The sequence below is a fragment of the Lineus longissimus genome, chromosome 12, assembly GCF_910592395.1.
Source record: "Lineus longissimus chromosome 12, tnLinLong1.2, whole genome shotgun sequence".
Taxonomy (NCBI): domain Eukaryota; kingdom Metazoa; phylum Nemertea; class Pilidiophora; order Heteronemertea; family Lineidae; genus Lineus; species Lineus longissimus.
In genome coordinates, this window is record NC_088319.1 from 926,335 (window position 1) to 944,961 (window position 18,627).

Here is an 18,627-nt window from a genome sequence, read left to right on the forward strand (position 1 = left end):
CGCTTTTGGAGACTGGAAGCAGAGGAGTAGGGCAGTGCTGGTACTAGTTGAATGTAGACAATAACAATTTTGCGCTCAGGATGCCTGGACGCGAGGTTCACTTACATATAATGAGCGCAATATTGTGATTGTCCATGATCAAAGCTTACTTGACCGAAATAGATGTTTATGACCATGATCCGGTATACGACGTCGCTAATCGAAGGTGATGCTTCAGTAAGCGAGAAACAGTCAAATGTGGCCAGTGGCCAGCTGGACCACTTCGACGATTCTGATTGGCTCAAACATTACAGTGGCCTTGCCTTGAATAGAAACGGGGGCCCTGTGTTCGGCGGTGGTAGGAGAGACTAGGTGACCGATGACAATCGCCGGGAATTCTGCATGGTGCAAGAAGGAAACCAACCGGCGTTTGGTTTGATAGTCCCAAGTATATCTTCGTAATTTGAAAATAAGTACGAAATTCATTGCGCAGAACCGCAGTGATGAGTGAATGTACACTGCCGTCATAGCGGTGTTAACATCAGCCACAGCCAGTGCAAAACACAGTCTGAGTACACATTTAATATCCTGTCGCAAACTTGCCTGTCGATACAGCTCGCATAACCAACCACAAGTAACACCAATAAGTGGTGTTTTTACGTTATCTTGAGCATGACAAACTGCTAAAGTGAAGCACTCTTTGTGATAAACACGTCGATGATTTCGGGGTATAAGTCAGTCGGTTCGCCTTCCTTCTATTTCATACTGAATGCAGAGCTGCCATAGATTGGCAACGAACAGTAAGAAACCCAATAAGAGTTTTTCCCGAGATATAAAACGAACTTGACAACTACTTGAGCATGTTGAAGCAAGAACTGCGCTCTCTCTTGGAGGAGTAGGTCGTTAATCTGTTCAGAGCAAGTCGGTCGGTTCGCCTTCCTTCTTTCAAACTGACAACTGATCAAAAATGGAACACAGATTGACAATCAACTGGAAGTGTCTCAAAGTATCACGAGTTTTTCACGATACCACGAACACGGTAAACTACTCCAACGAAACACACTACTCTTTGAGACAGTAGGTCGGCGTTCTGTTGGAGCATGTCTGTCGGTTCGCCTTCCTCCTATTTCAAACCGAATGCTGATCAATTGTAGATCACAGATTGACAATCAGCTGTAAGAAACCCAATAGAAACCGACTAAGGAGATTTTTCCGACTACACGAACATGGAGACTGGTTGACCTTGTTGAGTGAAGTAGTGCTCTCTCTTGGACACGTAGTCGATGTTCAATGTTCTTTACTGCGGGCAGGAGCAGCCAAGCTGTGGAATAGTCTTCTAAAATCTCTACAGGAAATCCAGTCAAGTTGCTATGGGGCCATCAATGATTCTATGATGTTAAGATCAGCAACAAAGCACACCACTTGGCCCCACCATCTTATCGTACCCCCCTTGCACTTTATGTATCGGCCTGCAGCCACCACTGTCGATGCAGTGTTACGTCCAACGAAGGAATAGCTAATTGGATATACTGCCCTTGTTTTTATCATCGATCTTTCTCGGTCTATAATGCCGACTGGAAATAACATTCCGGAGACACACATCGTATGCACATGGTATGTGTATATAAACTGTTAACACGCGGGGAACTTGGAGGCTTTTTCATTTGGTGGACCGGATGCATATTGCTTTGGTTTCATGAATCTGACTTGATTTTCAGGATCTTAGTCCACAACAGCAGGCCAACATTTACGGTCAATTCTCATACAACTTTACAAATCCAGAGATATTTCATGCAGAATATCTGACGACCTAGCGTGACAACAACAATATGGACACCAAACATGAAGTACGAGCTTACTGCAAAGTCGACGAGACAATGAATTATGGCGAGAATCGAGATGGCACGGAAAGGAAAAAAACAAAACAGACGAATGTCGAAACCTCACACAAGAAGATTCATCACCAAAAAAACCCACACCATATCCAATATTTTGTAGTTAACCATACCATACCAATTCATTGGAGCTATTCACTGATGACTCCTCCCAGTTTTAGTTTCGTGAGAGCAACTGTTAAAATGTTATGACGAAAATTTCCAAAATTTTAAAAATTTCCAATGCATTTAACTTTGAGGCCATTTTTCTCAAAATGGCAAAAAATAAATTAATACATCTCGTTTTGTGATAAGCTCTTCAACTTTTAGTGTATATTTCTGTTATCCAGGACAGGCTTAAACTTAAACGAGATTGATTCTCATCCAAAACTGGTCATTTTTATTCGATTTGACCTCTGTAATTAGGGCGCGGTTTCTACTAAGGGCAGCCTATGTCATATTCAGGGGGTCCAGCAGGTTCTACTGCTGGAGAGGGAAATGTCATTTGGCAGTAACATTAACATGCGTTGTAACCATGAGGCACTTTTTGTACTGAATTAACAACAAAAATGATAACAAAACCATACAAAATACGCGGAAATTGAATATGAAGCTGTTCTCACCTTTCCTCGAAATAGATAAATCCATTTGACCTTTATGAACTCTAGCTTACTCCGTCTATTAATAGTCCCAGAGGCAGTCCGTGGCAACGGTTTCCCATTAGTTTTCCCATTTGTCCGTCCGTTCTCGCCTTCGCACAGACGCCGCGTCTCCATCGGGTACTCCTCATCCCCGATAGACGGCGCGTGCGTCGATTTATCGTCCTGTTCGGCGCCATCTTTCTTTTGAAGGCGGCTGATGAACCCTCGAATTTTATCCATAATTTATGACGTTTTCTCCACTATTTGGTTTGGATTCGCGACATACTATAATCCTTTGAATTTTAAATTGAGCTACCCCGTATTTTATCACAGAGGGTTTCGAACCCGTAACAAGTTGCACTACACCAATTTGAGATCAATGCCTGAAAACTGTAATCCGACGTAGGTCAAGGTCAAATGAGGTGAAACTCCGACGAACTTTGGAATTTTGCTTCAAATCCCATTCAAGAATTTCGACAATATATGCAAAGTTCTATTAAAGATACACATAAATATACATAAAACGATGAATTATCAAGGTAGCTTACGTTCGATATTCCAGAGAGGTCCAGGTATAGCCTATTCACAATCAGGACTTAACTCCAAACTCGTCAGCCTACTACTGTACAGAAACAGTGTAGCAAAAGGTATATGTCTTGTTATATCCTTTCATTAGAAGGCAGGACTAAACTGCCAACATCACGAAAAGCACTCAACTATTCCGAAAGAAAACTCCCAATCGACCGCACGAATATTTGATAGTATTTGGCTAACAATCCTCCTCCAGCGATAGTGTATGTGGGAAGTCGCGCCGAGTAATAATATTCCCGGATTAAGGACCTAGCTATACAATTAGGGTTGTAATAACTTAGCAATGACCGACCGATTGATATCTAAATAGTTCGGCTATCATCGTTAAATATTTAGCAATTGTTTTCACTTGGTGATTCTGTCACTCTCAATTAGAATGATATCGTCTCTGTGACGTATAGCTTCGCACTCTTGTAGGCCCTACAATCCGTTCCTTGTATAAACTCAGTGCTGTGAGGTAAAGTTTCGCACTCGTGTAGGCCTCTACAATCCGTTGGCTATAACTTATAGTTGTGAACTCTTGTAGGTCCCAGCAGTCGTTCGCAGTGCAATACAAGGTGCATAAGCGATTGCCTAGAGTTTGATTGTCGAAATGCGTTCGACTCGTGATTATTGTGTTTACCACGAATATACGCGTCTTGTGCCGAATACTTTAGCGCACCTGATTTAAATATGCATCATAATACGAGTTGGATTATTATTCATCAAATCACAGGAGACTGCGCTTTTCTTTTTCATATAAAGCGGCAAGTTTTTGAACACTACATCACAGGTAATATTGAACAAAATTCCCGGTTTGGCTTGGCAATTTATCACTTGTTTTAGTCGAAAACAACAGCGCTGAAGAATTCACCGCCCGAGATGTACCGTGAAATAGTCCGGCTTAGCCAACCAAATCAAGATGCACCGCTGCACTGTCCGCATAAATCTACTTGATGAAATCTCTGACTCCGCAATGAATATCAAGTTTAAATCAATTGGGTCAAATCTTGTTTGATCCCGCACTGAATATGAAATCGAAAGACGTTGGGTAATCCGTTTTGATGTGGTTTCACCACGAGAGTTATGATATTTGCCCGTTTTCCATGAGAGCGTGATCTAATCCAATTTTGTTGTTGATTCACGCAATGGAAGATATCGCAGGAGAACGCAACCAATGTCGAGCAGAGCCAGAGGAAGCAGACGACCGTTTAGCTGCATAGCAACCGCGCGGTTTCCTAGGAGCAGCCGGGAACCCAAATGGTTCAAAATGTTAAGAAAGCAACCGTAGTGTGGGAATGTATTTTCTGATGTAACATAGAACGTCTTGCAATATTGGATAAAAATGCATTAATCCATAATAACATTCAAGACCTTATTTCCGAATAATTCAGTTTATCCACTCGCATATGGTCTTGCGTGTCCCCGGTAAGCCTGACTACCTCTACTGAGCTGGTTATAAAGAGTATGCTGTTAGTTCCGCTACTTGGCTCCGTTTATCCCAGTGTCAGCTCGCGTGATAAATCAGATACGGGAAATACCACAGCGTGTCTTCTGTTTCTTGTGGTAATGAATGTTCATTGATGACTGCTGGAATCCACCTAGGAAATCAACAAAGCTATCGGGTACCGGCGAAACTACGGCCGCCGCATCGTGGCGCTGACTGCCACCAGGGAATTGCATTGTGACTGAGAAATGAGGTTGAAGGTTGAATTTTTAATAGTTTTGGTGCCATTTTGACGCATACCCTAGTGAAAGTCAGTGCCACCTATCGGGGTGCCGATACCCTATTAACGACAAGGACATTACGCGGCCAAGTAGATGAAAAGCCGTAGTCAGGGGAAGTTCCAGTGGATTCATTCAAAATCAAAATAGGCCCAATTTTACCGCATATGCTTTTCCAAGCGCTTATGCAGTCGTGACCACAACTTCTTACCATGATGTAACTTTCCTACACGAAGGCTCCACTTCAAAACAGAACCCGACATTCTCCACTGCATTTAGTTTTCATAGTCACAATTCAAAACCTGATATCTAACTATCTTCTTGTCTATAAACCTCCAGTTCACAACCGAACCCTAATTTGCAACTATAAGTTCCATTGAAAACAGAGCCTGACCCCACGACCATGTTCGAGCTTTCCGAAGCTCTAAGGGAAAACAGGATGAACTATCTACTATAATTCAAGCTTTTTGAACTCAAATTCAAAAGCAATTTTATTTCAGGTTTTAGGGACTGGATCCTCGAATGCACTTTTACCGTTCTGTAACACATGTATATATATTTTTTTATAAACTTTGCAATTGTCCACTCAGCTGTTCACTACGAGCAATTAGGGGTCAGATATTATTCGAATTGGACGATTAAGTAAACGAGTTGTCTGAATGGAATAATTTGTTCTGGTAAACACACGCACGTAATTTGACAATTAGGTTCATGGCCTCATTAGATGAGAAATTACTATACACACATTTCCCTAATTACAGCAATTAACGACATCCCTTTTCAATATAACTAGGACTAAATCACTGTATATTTTATAGACTACATGTAGACATTTATATTATCTTCACGTTTTGAGACTGCTTTTTCCTAGTTTGTTTTCGAAGAGTACAAAATATCTATAATATTTTCTAGGAATTGTGCCAAATGACACGACATCTTGGCTAGACATGCGTTTACTAATTTGGCATTTAGCAATAAATATGTCTGCAACCGTTGCCTCATCCTAACTGGGCTTGTTTTTTCGTAACTAATTAATTATTTTATTTGATGAACACTGCACAATGATCAATAACTTGATTAATGGCAACATATCTCAGTTTCTTTTGATCATTTTTAATGTAAAATGGAAATGTAGGTTTTTATATGGCGATTTGTACTGTATAATAGTCTCGAAGCGATGAACATTCATTCCCCAGGCGAATCCAGAAACCTTTATTTATAAACCAAGAAGCATTCATAGGCGCTATACACTAGGCAATAGCATTCCGCGACGTTACTATTTATAGCTCACAATGTCATTTGAATAAGATATTGATGACGTTTTAGTCACGTGACAGTCGGACATCGACCCCTATTTCTACGCATTTGAGCTTATTTCAAAGTCAATTATCTTTGACCCTGCATTGTTTTTAGCATGAATGATACCATAGAGTCAGAGAGAGAAATATTCAGAACAATTATGTAGTATTTCCAACACTCGGACATGTGCCAGATTGAATCTAACTGCCCTAGTTAGAAAGCCTGAATCCACTACGAAACCGCATGTTTGTCCGACATTGCCTGTAATTCAGCGATGGGGAAATAGAGGGCAGCAGCTGCAGTGACCTCATTATCGCGGAATGCTATTGTAGGGTGGTGAAAGTACTGATTGGCCTAGGCCGTGGCCGAACTTGGAACCAACATCCTTCCGATTACAAGTCGGGCGCTATGCTACTGTGACACCGCACTTCCTTCCCCACATTCACTTTAGCATGTCTCATGCCAGTAGATTTAATATTAAAAGTACGGATCTATAGCATCCAAAGATTGATATATTCCCTACATATCTTTCTGGCATGTCACATGGGGTGTTAGTTGTCCACCAAATACATTTTGAAACGCAGCCCAATGCATTTCTATAGTACCCAAACGGCCTCAAGCCGACTTCACAGCACTCATGTCTCGTCCCCTAATTGAAGTGAAGATGGAATTTATACATGCCCATCAGTAATAATCGTCTGATCACGGAGGGCTACTTGATATATTTCCAATATGGATTTCTCCCCGTGTCTGGTGACTAAGCGACACGATCGCAACCAAGGGACCACACAATGGTTCTGCCCTTATTTGGAGGGCTCTCAATGAGTCAAGGCCGAAGAAATGAAAAGTCTACTTTTCTAGTACAAATGTAGGTTTCATCCGCCAATCGGATTTAAAGAAATATCAGAATAATTTGGTCATGTCAATAGGTTTGTCAATGAAACCTTAAGAAAGAGCTAACCAAGTGCTTTCCAGTGAATGGTAATGTCAATAGGTTTACTGATGGAACCATCAGAAAGCTCATCGAGAGCTTTTCAACGAATGGCCATGCCACTTTCTTCCTAAAAAATCCCACCCTTTGTGAGTGCCATTGTTTTCAACAGTAACTGCTCTTGGTCCTCATGAAGTAACAGTGAGTGACTAACAAACCCGGGCTGGGAGCAAAGATAGCTTGTTTCCAGCCCTTCTCGAGAACCCTCTGAATGAGTCAAGGACTCTTTGGAACAAAGGCGTGGTTTTACAAGCAGTGATTCACCATCCAGGGATAGCTTCGATTTATTCATAGCATCCGATTTCAATGTCAGCAGCTGAGGCATGCCATGGGCACTTTAGGATTTAGGAATACCTCTCAGCCTCGTCCAAACTTATGCCTATTTACATGCGCTGAATATATAATGCTAAGGGGTCAAATATACTCCCAAAAACGGCCAAATCTAAACCCTCATTAACAATCCTAACTAATATTAATTTTATTCTACTGAATACACCCATCACCTCAGTGCACAATCGAAACCCAGACGTTTCTCTGCAGGCACCGTAGGTTACACTTCGAGTGAAAGCGTCCAGGGATGCAATCTGAAATGGGTATATAAAAGTCATGGACGACGATGTCGAAACACGACTACACTTGCATATTGCCTGTTTCACCACGAGAGCCTCATCACTCTAAGTTATGGCTGACAGTGCAAGAAAAGTTGAGCAGACTGTAAGGTTAGGTTTCTTTTTTACACAGGCCATCAACTATAATTGTCTTTTCTCCTCTGCGACACCCGAGCACTACTGCTGGCCAGAACAACAATATCTTATTCGCATGACAGCACGAACGCCGAGAGAAAACCGATAAACCTACAGAGGATCAATTGTTTCCTCAAGGTTATACGCAGACAACCTCTGTATAGATCCACGTTGTCACTTCTGTGCAGTTTCCGATGAAATTCTCAATAGAATACAAGTTATGTTTAGGAGCCAGAAATCGTACAGTTTGCAGCCACAGGCATGGAAGAACATCTGGTTGCGAAATTTGCCTTGGCCTTTGATCAGTAATGTTACATTACGTCTATATGTCCTTGCTAGTCTAGGCCTATAGACCCCATGAAAGTTGTTTTGTGGGGGTCGATGTCATCAAGATTTGCCCTGATAATCCGTTGACAGACAGTAGAACAGTGAGAATTTAGGCCTGGGTTCGAACGGGCTTTGTTTAAAGACAATTCCGTATTGGACTAGGCCTGAATTTCTTTAACTGCACGGTAAGGGGAAAATCGTAATGTATCTGCTCTCCCCTGGATCAGACAATCGAATTGAGAAGACGTCCACCAATGATGAGATACATTGCATTATTGTGTTGGAACTTCCCTTTTACCAAGCATAAATTAAGATCAGTTTAAATCAATCTACGCTTGATTTTACCTATAGTTTTGATAAAATGTATCTTAGCTGTAGATCTTAGCTGTTACTTTACACGTAGCAACTCTAACGGTCTGATCCTTCAAGGTATCTGATGCTTGAGACTCCTTCCTTTGTGATTCAACTGCAAACGGACGACGAGTTCAACAGTTGAAGAGGTTGTGATTCATCCAGAGTTGTCTCCAACTCTGTGACAGGAAAGGAACATGTCCTGTAAGTTCTGATATCAGACCTAAACGATTAGACAATGTGTACGAAGAGTTAAGAAAGGAGCAGTGTAATCCAGCGCAGCTGAGCCAGGAAATATCACAATCTTTCCGAGGAAGGACTACACAAGGGGCAGCGTCATGGGCAGTGACAGAGTTTTAGCGAAAAGTCGATGCTAAATTCCGCAGTGTGTTTGCGAGCTTTCCTTAGTGATGTGCTTGAATTTCGCAATTTTTAGCCTCGTCTGGCGTCACGAATGCAAAAGAAACAGAATACTCCTGGTTTTTTACAAATGCTAGTGAATTCGAAGATCTACAAAAAGACGTTTTGTTTGCCGAAAATAACGTTCACACAATATGTCTTCACTTGTAGTTTGATAACCCTTTTTATGCCCTTCTTATATCCGGGAAGATGTGCTTAGGTTTCACCTGCCTTCAAAGAAAGAATATAGTTTTTTCCTTCTATCTCCAGCTTTCAAAGGTGAGGCGGTATCTACTCATGTGAAGCCTAATATAACATATGTCCAGTTCGTTTCCCTTTTGTCCACTTTGTCTTTCAATAGCCAGTGAAATACAAAATACAGTTTTTCGACACGTAAGAGACTTTCCTATAAAAAAACACAATATTTCCGTTCAACCGCTATCGTTTTCTTAAACCCTAGCTTTCATTTGCAATGCTCAATCCTGTATATCCGTTATCAAAGCACAGATCAAAAATATCGATTCTCTCCTGATATCGTCTTAAAACTAGGCAATTGACGGTTCCCCTGTAATGATAGTCCCATTTTCCCGTATAAATCGTTTCGCATTATAGCGCCACCCTGGTAACCGTCTTACGTTAGAGACAGATTTAGTAGCAGTAATTGATCCATAATTACATTTAGCTTTGCGCTACTTGGGCAGGTTTGTACGTATCAGGTTAGGATTAACCCACTGTCTTTCGGTAGTGAGAGCTTATACATGTATCAACTGTTTTCGAACTATCAAGGTGCGCACGTTGGTAGCGTCTGTAATCCCCCAAATTAGCTCACAAACGTATTTTCAACCATTTGGCAAATAATCCTTCCCGATAATTGTTTTCTAACTCGAGTTGCCAATAAGCCTACATCTAAAATTTCCGTTCCTAGCAGGTGTTAGCACACACGACAACTCGTACAACAGTGTGATCCAAGTATTTACCTGTTTTTTAATATCAGGTACTCCTTCCGTATAAATGTTTCAAAAATATTCAGTCGCAAATACATGTACATCCAAGTTTCTTCCGTTTAAACCAGATGTTAGCACACGCGACAGTTACGTTTAACAGTGTAATCCAAGTCCTTACGTGTTCTTTAACATAAGGTAATCCTTCCGTATCAACTGTTTCCCGACTTCAGTAGCCAGTACCTCCCATATATCTGTTCCTATCCAGGTTTTGAGCATCCGCGACAGTTTCAATAACGCTCTAACTGTTCCTTCGAGAAGTTTCATCCGGCGTTTTTACCCACGGAGAGGTAGGAACTAAACGGGAAAACAACATTTTGACGGTTATCATTGGAAAGAGAAAAAACTTTTTGATTGGAAAACCTCGTTTTCTTGTGATTTTTAAGAAAAGAAATCAGCTAAAAAATAAGCTAAAAGACAGCGCAAGGAAAAACTTTGTGGTCAACAGTAGATAGATTTTTTAAATAACGGATTCCAAAGAAAAGGTTTAATCGTCATCATGTTGTTTTCACCAACTGCCCCTACCCCCAAGATTGCTCCAAGCGATTTCTCAATATCAGATGCACTCCGCGACGCCATGTTGTGTCCAGTGACCCGTATGATGACACGTGACCGCTATTCTATCCTGATCGAATAGTCTTGCGCTGAAATCAATGAAATTGTTGGTTTAGGGATGACTCTCACTGCAAATAAAGATGCAATAACATAGTGGTTTTGTAAATAGTAACGTTTATGCTTGATTTCTTTGCAAATATTGGCAGTGACTGTCAGGGATGATAATCAAAGCGGAGCGGAACCCTTTCGTTGGCGCCCAAAGTTGGCTCAGTGGTCAGGGTTCCCAATACCAACGAACGACGAAGAACGGAATACGAAAGATCCGTTGTGTCATCAAATCCTTTGTTAATCAATTTACGCAACAATGGTACATCATCTTCTTCTTAGAAAGAAGACTCGGGGATATTTTCAAAAAGGTTGGCGTAGAAGAGCATTTATAAACATATCACGGATAACGTTCGATATTATGCTTCTTGACTGGAGTTGCTGCCTGATCGATAATACTCCTCACACATGACCTATGATAATCCTAGATTGTTCTGTCAAACATTGTGAAATTAATCACTTCTTGGCGTTGAGGTTGGCCTCTTCGCCAACCAGGTTGAAGAAAGCTTGGGATCGAGGGGTCACGGGGGCGAAGCCTGGTGGTCATAACTCTCCAATAAACGTGTTATAAAGGCATTGAGACGTCGTCATATAGAAATGATACTTGAGTGCCGGAGAGTCGCGACGTTCCCGAGAACTGACGAGCAGGTGATCTTGGGGAATTAGTGTAAATGTACTTTACTTCAGTGTATGGCTTTGATTGCTGAAAGTTGTTGGTACAATCTTAATAAATGATTATTTCAAAGAGATGAAAGAGCACAGCTAAAACGCCCAAGATATAATTTCTCGTCCTTTAAGGGTATAAGGTGTATTCGTGGAAGCATGCTGTTTCCATCAAATGCCGACCTCATATCGAACACGCTGAGGGGAGACTGATTTCCTAAACACCAACAGCCCGCCATTATTGACCGCGTGACAACAATATTGATAACATACGACATGCGATACGGCTACAAAAGCACATGCACTCGATATTTAGTCTCGGGAAAGGTTGTTTCCTGTGGCCAATTACAGTTGTAAGCCAACGCCTAATGCATTCAGGAAAGTGCCGGGCTTTCGCGACGACCTGTTCGAGATAATGTTACAAACACATCCCCTCGCCTTGGTGTCGTTGGTATTTTTAGCAGCATGTCAATGACACTTGACGACTGGGATGATACTCCCAACAGTAGAATCTACTGCTGATACAGAGCATAACAGGTGGCTTACGGAATGTCAAAACCCTTGTCTAACTATCTTCGAAACAAAGGATATGAAGTCATGAAATAATATATCCCAACTTACATTTCACGTACAAGGTTGATGCCAACCTTAAAGGGTCAAGCGTACTCCCTTCGATATCAATGTACACCGTGTTCTCTACATTTTTCCATTATGCGCAGGCCATTGCTTTATGGTAATTCCAATACCCCATCCATTATGTCCCCAACTGCACCCATCACCATCAATTTGCCTCCGAGCCTTAACGGCCCTAAACACATCAACAGAGATCCTAAATTGACCAAACTCAATTTCGGACAGGAACGGTTCGAGAAGATCAAGATTATGTCAGCCACGTGGTGTCTGACGTCATGATTTACAGCAGCACCGGAGTAAATCTGATTACTTGCCTGGATGGCTGATTATTTTTACACCCGAGAGATAGTGATATTTATTGGCAGAGATGGAGTGTACAACAGAAACCTTGTCCCGGATATTGTATGTTAGGACATTATAAACTTCTACGTCAGTCCTGCTGGGTGTGCTATCGTGTTGTTCGCCATCAGAAGTATTTCCTATGAGAGACGTCTTTTCGCTCCCGTAACTATATTGCACATGATCTGTTATCTGTGAAACGAGAAGAACCATTGGCCCTAGCGTGCTTTATTCATTTCTAGGGTTTCCGGCAGCTATGATGGAAAGCTGAATCAGTCTCTAAGCCCTGGAGACTTCCGTACATATCGGGGACTAGCTCAACACACAGGGTATTTGTACTTTCGCACCTTTCAGAGAATTTGGAAAGGGAGGCAAGTTTACTCTGGTGTATACTTGTAAGCAAGTAAACTGAAAATTGTATTCTTTTTCTTGGTTTCCATGGTTACCAACGATATATCCAGTAGGCTTAATGTCCATTACCTTATTAATAAAGTACACAATGTACCTCATGTTGATATCAACGCCTTCTTAATACGCTTGCGCTGAATATCAAAGAGGTTTTCAACATTTCAGAACATTCCCATTACATGTGTACGTCCCTGGATAATTTCGCTTAAACAGGATTGTTGACACCATTTTTCACTTGTAACGAAGTAAAGTGTGCATAAACTGAAGAGATTCCGAAGTGTTAGACTAGTTAACATGGTTAATAGAAGTTCGACAATAGGATGTTATTTATGGCCATTAACTGCCATAAAAAAGACGAAAGCGACAAAGGTTGATCTAATTCGGAACCAAATGCCGGCGGTAATGAAGTCACTGACGACTTCCGGAAACTTTGCGCCTCCTCCATTAAAGAGTTGCGTAATGAAGTATTCGTGAAGCGGCGATGACATGGTAATGGTTGTCATTGGAGAGGTTAACTTCCGCTTTAAAGTTCAACTCAAGCTTCCTGAAGTCACTTGACAAAGTGTATACAATTCATCAATAGATGCGTACACTAACTTCGGTCAGGTTGAGATGAAATGGAGAGCAAATGGACGTTTGTCGTCAATTTGGATGGGGTTTTGAAGGATGGAAATTTGAATTAGTCCACACTATTCTTACGTCAGAATAGAGTGACTCGTGCATAGAGGTCAACTTTGACCATTAGTACTGGGCGGCATGGAAGAATTAGATTTCCAGCTTGAGGATTTGGCTACTGTCGCTTGTTTTATTGGGGCTGATGCGGTCTAAGTGTTTGTGAAGAGCACAGCAAGGCCGCTCTTGCCAAGCAAATGAATAATATATATATATTGGTGAAGATTACTTGGCTAAAGCGTCCAAAAAACGATCAATTTCTGTCACTGCAACCTGCGAAAGTGATCGCATGCAATGAAAATCTCTCTTTGCGATTGTCATTGCATGTGCCTGCGACAAGAATCGGTGGTCGCTGCGACCTGGGATCAACATAAAAAAAAGCCACAACCTCTGTTTTACCAGAAGACCACTCTTTATATCACTCATTAGCGATAATTTTGGCAGGTCGCAGCGAGAAAACCTGCTTGCTTTTGTGGCGCTTTAGAGTTACATATCTGAGTTATAATGTTTTCTATCTAGTCTCTGTCTACTTGAGTGACATATCATCCGGCTCGATTAGAATCCGACCCATGACTAACTAGGTGTTTACTCTTCTTGGCCACGACTGCTCGCCTGATAATGGTCGCAGGTGAATAATCCTTCGGATGCAGCCACCAGTGGGCGCCTTTACGAAAATTCATCACCAGATTTACTGGGCGTCCCAAAAAACAACGACTGCGGTTGATTGTTATGGTGTATCATTTTTATTGATACACTATGGATAGTGGTGCATTTGACGAGACATAATCATTAATGTCAACTTTAGCAGACACCCAAAGAACGCGGGGAATAAATAGAAATGCAACTCACAGAAAATGTCACTGAGCACTCCCACTGTCTGTTTAGCACTTTATCCAGATATTGAGATTAATCCACGATGGATGTGACATTTCAGAAATGAACATGCTCCCGCATTGATCATTCTCGAACCTTTTGATGTCTGGCCCTGTACTTGTGGATATGACCTTCTCAACCTGGCGTCGGAGGAAATAATTATACGAACTCGAAGAAATAATTGTTTATCACTAGAAATTGGTAATTTTAATATTTGATATCACAAACACTAAAGTATCGCATGGCACGATTCTTGAACTTATTTCCATTGGTGATCAATGGTTATTCTTAACTTGTATTGTTCTATTTGAAAATCAATTGTTTCTGCTCAGGGCGTCGGCTCTGCGATTTCATGAATGTTGTTGACGTATTATAAATATTTCGATTTCGACACGAACATTGCCTGATAGATGTAAGGTGATCTTACAAACAAGGAATCCTCAAGAATAGTAATGAAATGATGAAATAACTGTCTGATGCGAGAAAATGACGGCGATGTGATAAATCCACACCAGTCATACTCTTTCACCCCACCCCTCCACCAATTGTTAACACCCCACTATGTGTTCTGTTTGATTCATGGCGGATGTGATGCAACGATATCAGTTTCATCAATATCACTTTAGATTTCAGTATACGGTCTATGAATAGTGTTAAGCCATACAAATAAAGCAAACTCCATTGAACGTTTGCCTTGATACTAACATGACGAAACGAAGTCCACATTCGCTGAGACTTAACAGAAATGAAATCCAATATTACAAACAGACAATCATTCAAACAAGGGTTTCGAATGTAAGATCACTCTATTTTCTTTATATAAAAATAGCTTCAAATGTCGCAATTCTATTCCAAATGCAAAAACATGAAAGTATGTAGCCGTTACTATGACAACTGAGCCAAAGATGACCTTGATGAAGCTTAATCGCCATTTTAAAGCTTTTATACAGGCGAGTTGGATGAAATGGAATCAGATACAGATCGTCCCTGAAGGTTTTGCCGCCTTTTTCGTCAGGAAAAAACAGAACTTTGCCAGAGAGCAATGGTCGGAAAGCTCTCCCAAGGCACCATCAGATCGTAGTATTGTTGTTACTTTCTGTTATAGAATTCTGTACTTTTCCATCGACTTTCCATTTTTGGGTTTTTATCCTTGCCAAAAAAGAACTCATCCCACTCTCGGCGTGTTCATACTAGCAGTATGACAATTAGGCCAACTCAAGGCTATTTATAGAATAATCCGAATGGTTTTTCATCCACTAATGTGGAGATGACGCGCTAAAAATAACGCCTCCTCTTTTAATCTCTGTATCACGTCATGATAAACAAATAGGCACAAGAGCAGCAGTAGGTGGCAAAGTAATCCACAGAGAATCTTCGAGCCGAATTTTCCCTAAACCAGCTGAGTTCCTGAACAAGAGTTTTAGACGACGGCGGAGCGTTATAATTATACGTCCAAACGTGAAGCTGAACTACCTCCTAACCTCCTAACCCCCGATCCCCCCCCCCCCCGCACAAGGTTTCGCCGTGGCTAAGGTGGTATTTATTCCTTTTTCATCAAGCCAGATGTCAAAAAGCTGGTGTGCAGTTGTCATCTGATTTAAACTGTTCTGAGAAAACACCATTCATAACACGGCGCAGTACATTGCAGCATGTTTTGCAATGTACTGCACTGCGTAATGCATTGGCTCATGTTAGCCTACTCAAAACCAAAACAAATTCTTGTAACATAATGATTGTAATAAGTCACACAATGAGCTGTCACCTAGGGATTAAGTGTAATTAGGTAATGTATATACAACTTCACGTGTTCGCCTTTTGTATTGTATGTTGGTAATTATGTTGTACATCTGCTGGTGCAGGTTGTGTAGCAAATAAGGTTGTGTCAAGGTCGCGTTTTGGTGTTTGAGAAAATTTCCTGCCAACATTGGCGCACAAAGTATCAAATTAACGACATTTTCTAAGATTAACTTATATTTGATAAACAATGTTAGTTGGTCTGTTAAAATACCTCATTCAGTATACGATTGACTGTGTCAATCTGTGCTGATGATCTTTGTAAAATGTTCTTTAGAACAGTGAAAAATCACGTGATTCCGTATTTCGCTGTAAATTCTATTCAAATATATCGTTATATTGATGCCTCTTATATTGTCATGTTGGATCATACCGTATATTTTCACTTTTGAGAGTCACGATATAGCTTATTCTCTGAATAAATTACCTCTTAAAGAAACCCTTTTGTTTTTATTCGGTCATCTAATTCAGGTGACAACTCAACACTTGCTTTTTAAAATTCTTCAAGATGTAAAAGAATAAAATGCCATTCTGGCCTCGCCACATCCTTGTGTTGTGTGTTGAAAACCCAAATCACGTCCAGTTCCAGTCACGCACTACAACGCGATCGTTACAGCAACCGAATTTAAATTCGAAAAAAATACAACTGTTGTATCAATTTGAATAAATTTGTTTCGATGTAATTGATCGTACTAAACATCCAATCACCCAATCAAGTCACGAAGACGAGCTGTTTTTCCCAAGGAAATTGCAGTTCCGTAAATGATTCATGGAATTTTTCTTTAAATTAGGAGTTGTTGTTTTTTTCATACGAGTGTTGAGGAGGGTGCAATGGTGTTAGGCTAATTCGCAATCTCCAAAGCAAATATGATATTCAAGCATATTCTCTCTGCCACTACGGCGTCCATTGCACGTGCATTGCATGTATGATGTACAGCAATGTACACAGCAGGAAAGCGCCGAACAAATTGCCGTAATGCCATCGAGTGAAGAATTTTCGAGTCGACGGTAATGTAACCCTGTTTGATATTACAAAGGCGACCTCTTTTGTTTATATCTCAGCTGTTCGGCGGGTCTCCGCGGCTCGATGCGACATTAATTCACCGAATCGCAATTGCTTCCCAACAACGCCACCGTAAGCACGCGAGGCCCCTTTCCCTCCAGTTTGCCTTTGGGAAGAGGTGGAGAGGTACCTGGGAAGTAGCGATGGCTGATCATTGGACGTTGGTTGACGGGCGGTCTTCGCTGCTGATCGTTCGCTCACGAATCACCCTCCCACCCGAATGCTTGGATATCGGTGCTAGCCGTGCGTTGGTCCGACCTCTTCATTTACCCACTCCTGAGGACTGAGGCGTGACTGCACTTGACGTCCATATCAATGGATACTTACTGTATATTAGAGTTTGTATTGTTTTTGAGCAGATAAAAGATTGGGCTGACAACATATGCCACGGTTTAGAAAAGATGCGCTGTAAAACCCTCGGCGGTAACGACGAAACACCTCCGAACCGTTCATGTCCCTGTGTTATTCACATCAGCTGGTTGCCATTCCCGCCGTGATCGATACACGACCAACTTTACCAGTTTCCAGCCTCCCCCGGGTCGCCATGGTCGATAGCAGAGCACATAGATAATCACTGGCTTGATGGGGTGTCACGAACGCCATGACTGTCGCATTAGGAAAGCAGGCAAGTTATCAGGATTTAGGAGGGAGGAAATAAAAACAGTCGCGTGGTGGAATGAACACACATAAGATGGATGGCGGACCTTTTAATGGTTGGGGTGTTCCGGGCATAATCTTATGATAACTATCTGAACCTTTGTGTGTCTCAGTTACTGAATTTATGCTCGGAAATGGTCGGGACAACTGCTCAGCTCAACGAAGGTCGCTGAAATCATGTTGCTGGCGGATGGATGTTTGCCAGAGTAATCGATTGGCTGAAACATCGCCCGTGATGTGAAGCGGTTTCTTTATCGCTAATCGGATTGCTCAGATTAAAATGGGTGATTGGGTTGAATAAATTAATGCAAATTAGGTCGTCTTCATGCAGTAAAGGGACGGATCCACTTATTTGAGAAAGAATGAGCTTTTTTCTTTCAAAGACGTGTCCGTACGATTACGGCATTAGCCTCCTTTCATTGTAATAATCCACGCTGCCTATTTGGAGATTTCGCTGCAAATCGATTTCCATCAGCCTACTTGACATGGTAACTTTGGGGTCAGTGAATTGTGCGGAGATTGTCGCAGGAGTGTTCAAGTAATGGGCAGAAGTGGTGATGAGAGCTTGGATTGAAGATGAAGGACTTGGTTAATCATGGCCAAGTGTTGTCGATGACTGGATGAGGAATGGAAGATGGACTCGGGGCAATGGAAAGAAGGGAGTAATTCAGGGGCACATGGCATTGGATATTGGTTAATTCAATTAGCCGCGGGAGTGACTGGGGCGATGTCCAGGGTAATCGTCACGGGCAACGGATCAGATGCTGGCGTGGTGAGTGGATTCGATTGGCCTGTGGGCGGCTTGAGTAACAAGGTCTCAGACCCCGAGCAGATTAGTTACGGGATGAAGTATGCTATCCTGGGGCATGAATTGAGAGGGAGCGCAAATCAGCGGAGCTTGGAACATTATATTGGGCCCGGAGGTGACAGCAGCTATGAGATACCATAGTGAACGATGCGAACAT

The 18,627-nt window shown here is 41.7% G+C and overlaps 1 protein-coding gene across 7 annotated transcripts in view; it reads right to left on the reverse strand.

The window, feature by feature from the left end:
* The window catches only part of LOC135496636 (transmembrane protein 47-like), a 60,369-nt gene that overhangs the window by 19,043 nt on the left and 22,699 nt on the right, over positions 1–18,627 (reverse strand). For 2 of the 7 annotated variants that reach the window (XM_064786057.1, XM_064786060.1), the window contains exons 2-4: positions 10,426–10,544; positions 8,495–10,197; positions 2,477–4,665 (exon numbers count right to left, since the gene is read on the reverse strand). The exons of 2 other annotated variants lie outside the window; for them this stretch is intronic. In XM_064786057.1, coding sequence (XP_064642127.1) covers positions 2,477–2,734 — 258 coding nt within the window. In that variant the 5' untranslated portion in view covers positions 2,735–4,665; positions 8,495–10,197; positions 10,426–10,544. Of the gene's footprint in view, positions 1–2,476; positions 4,666–8,494; positions 10,545–11,844; positions 11,882–18,627 lie in introns of those variants that run through there. 3 more of the 7 variants (XM_064786059.1, XM_064786058.1, XM_064786061.1) reach the window with 3 other exon arrangements.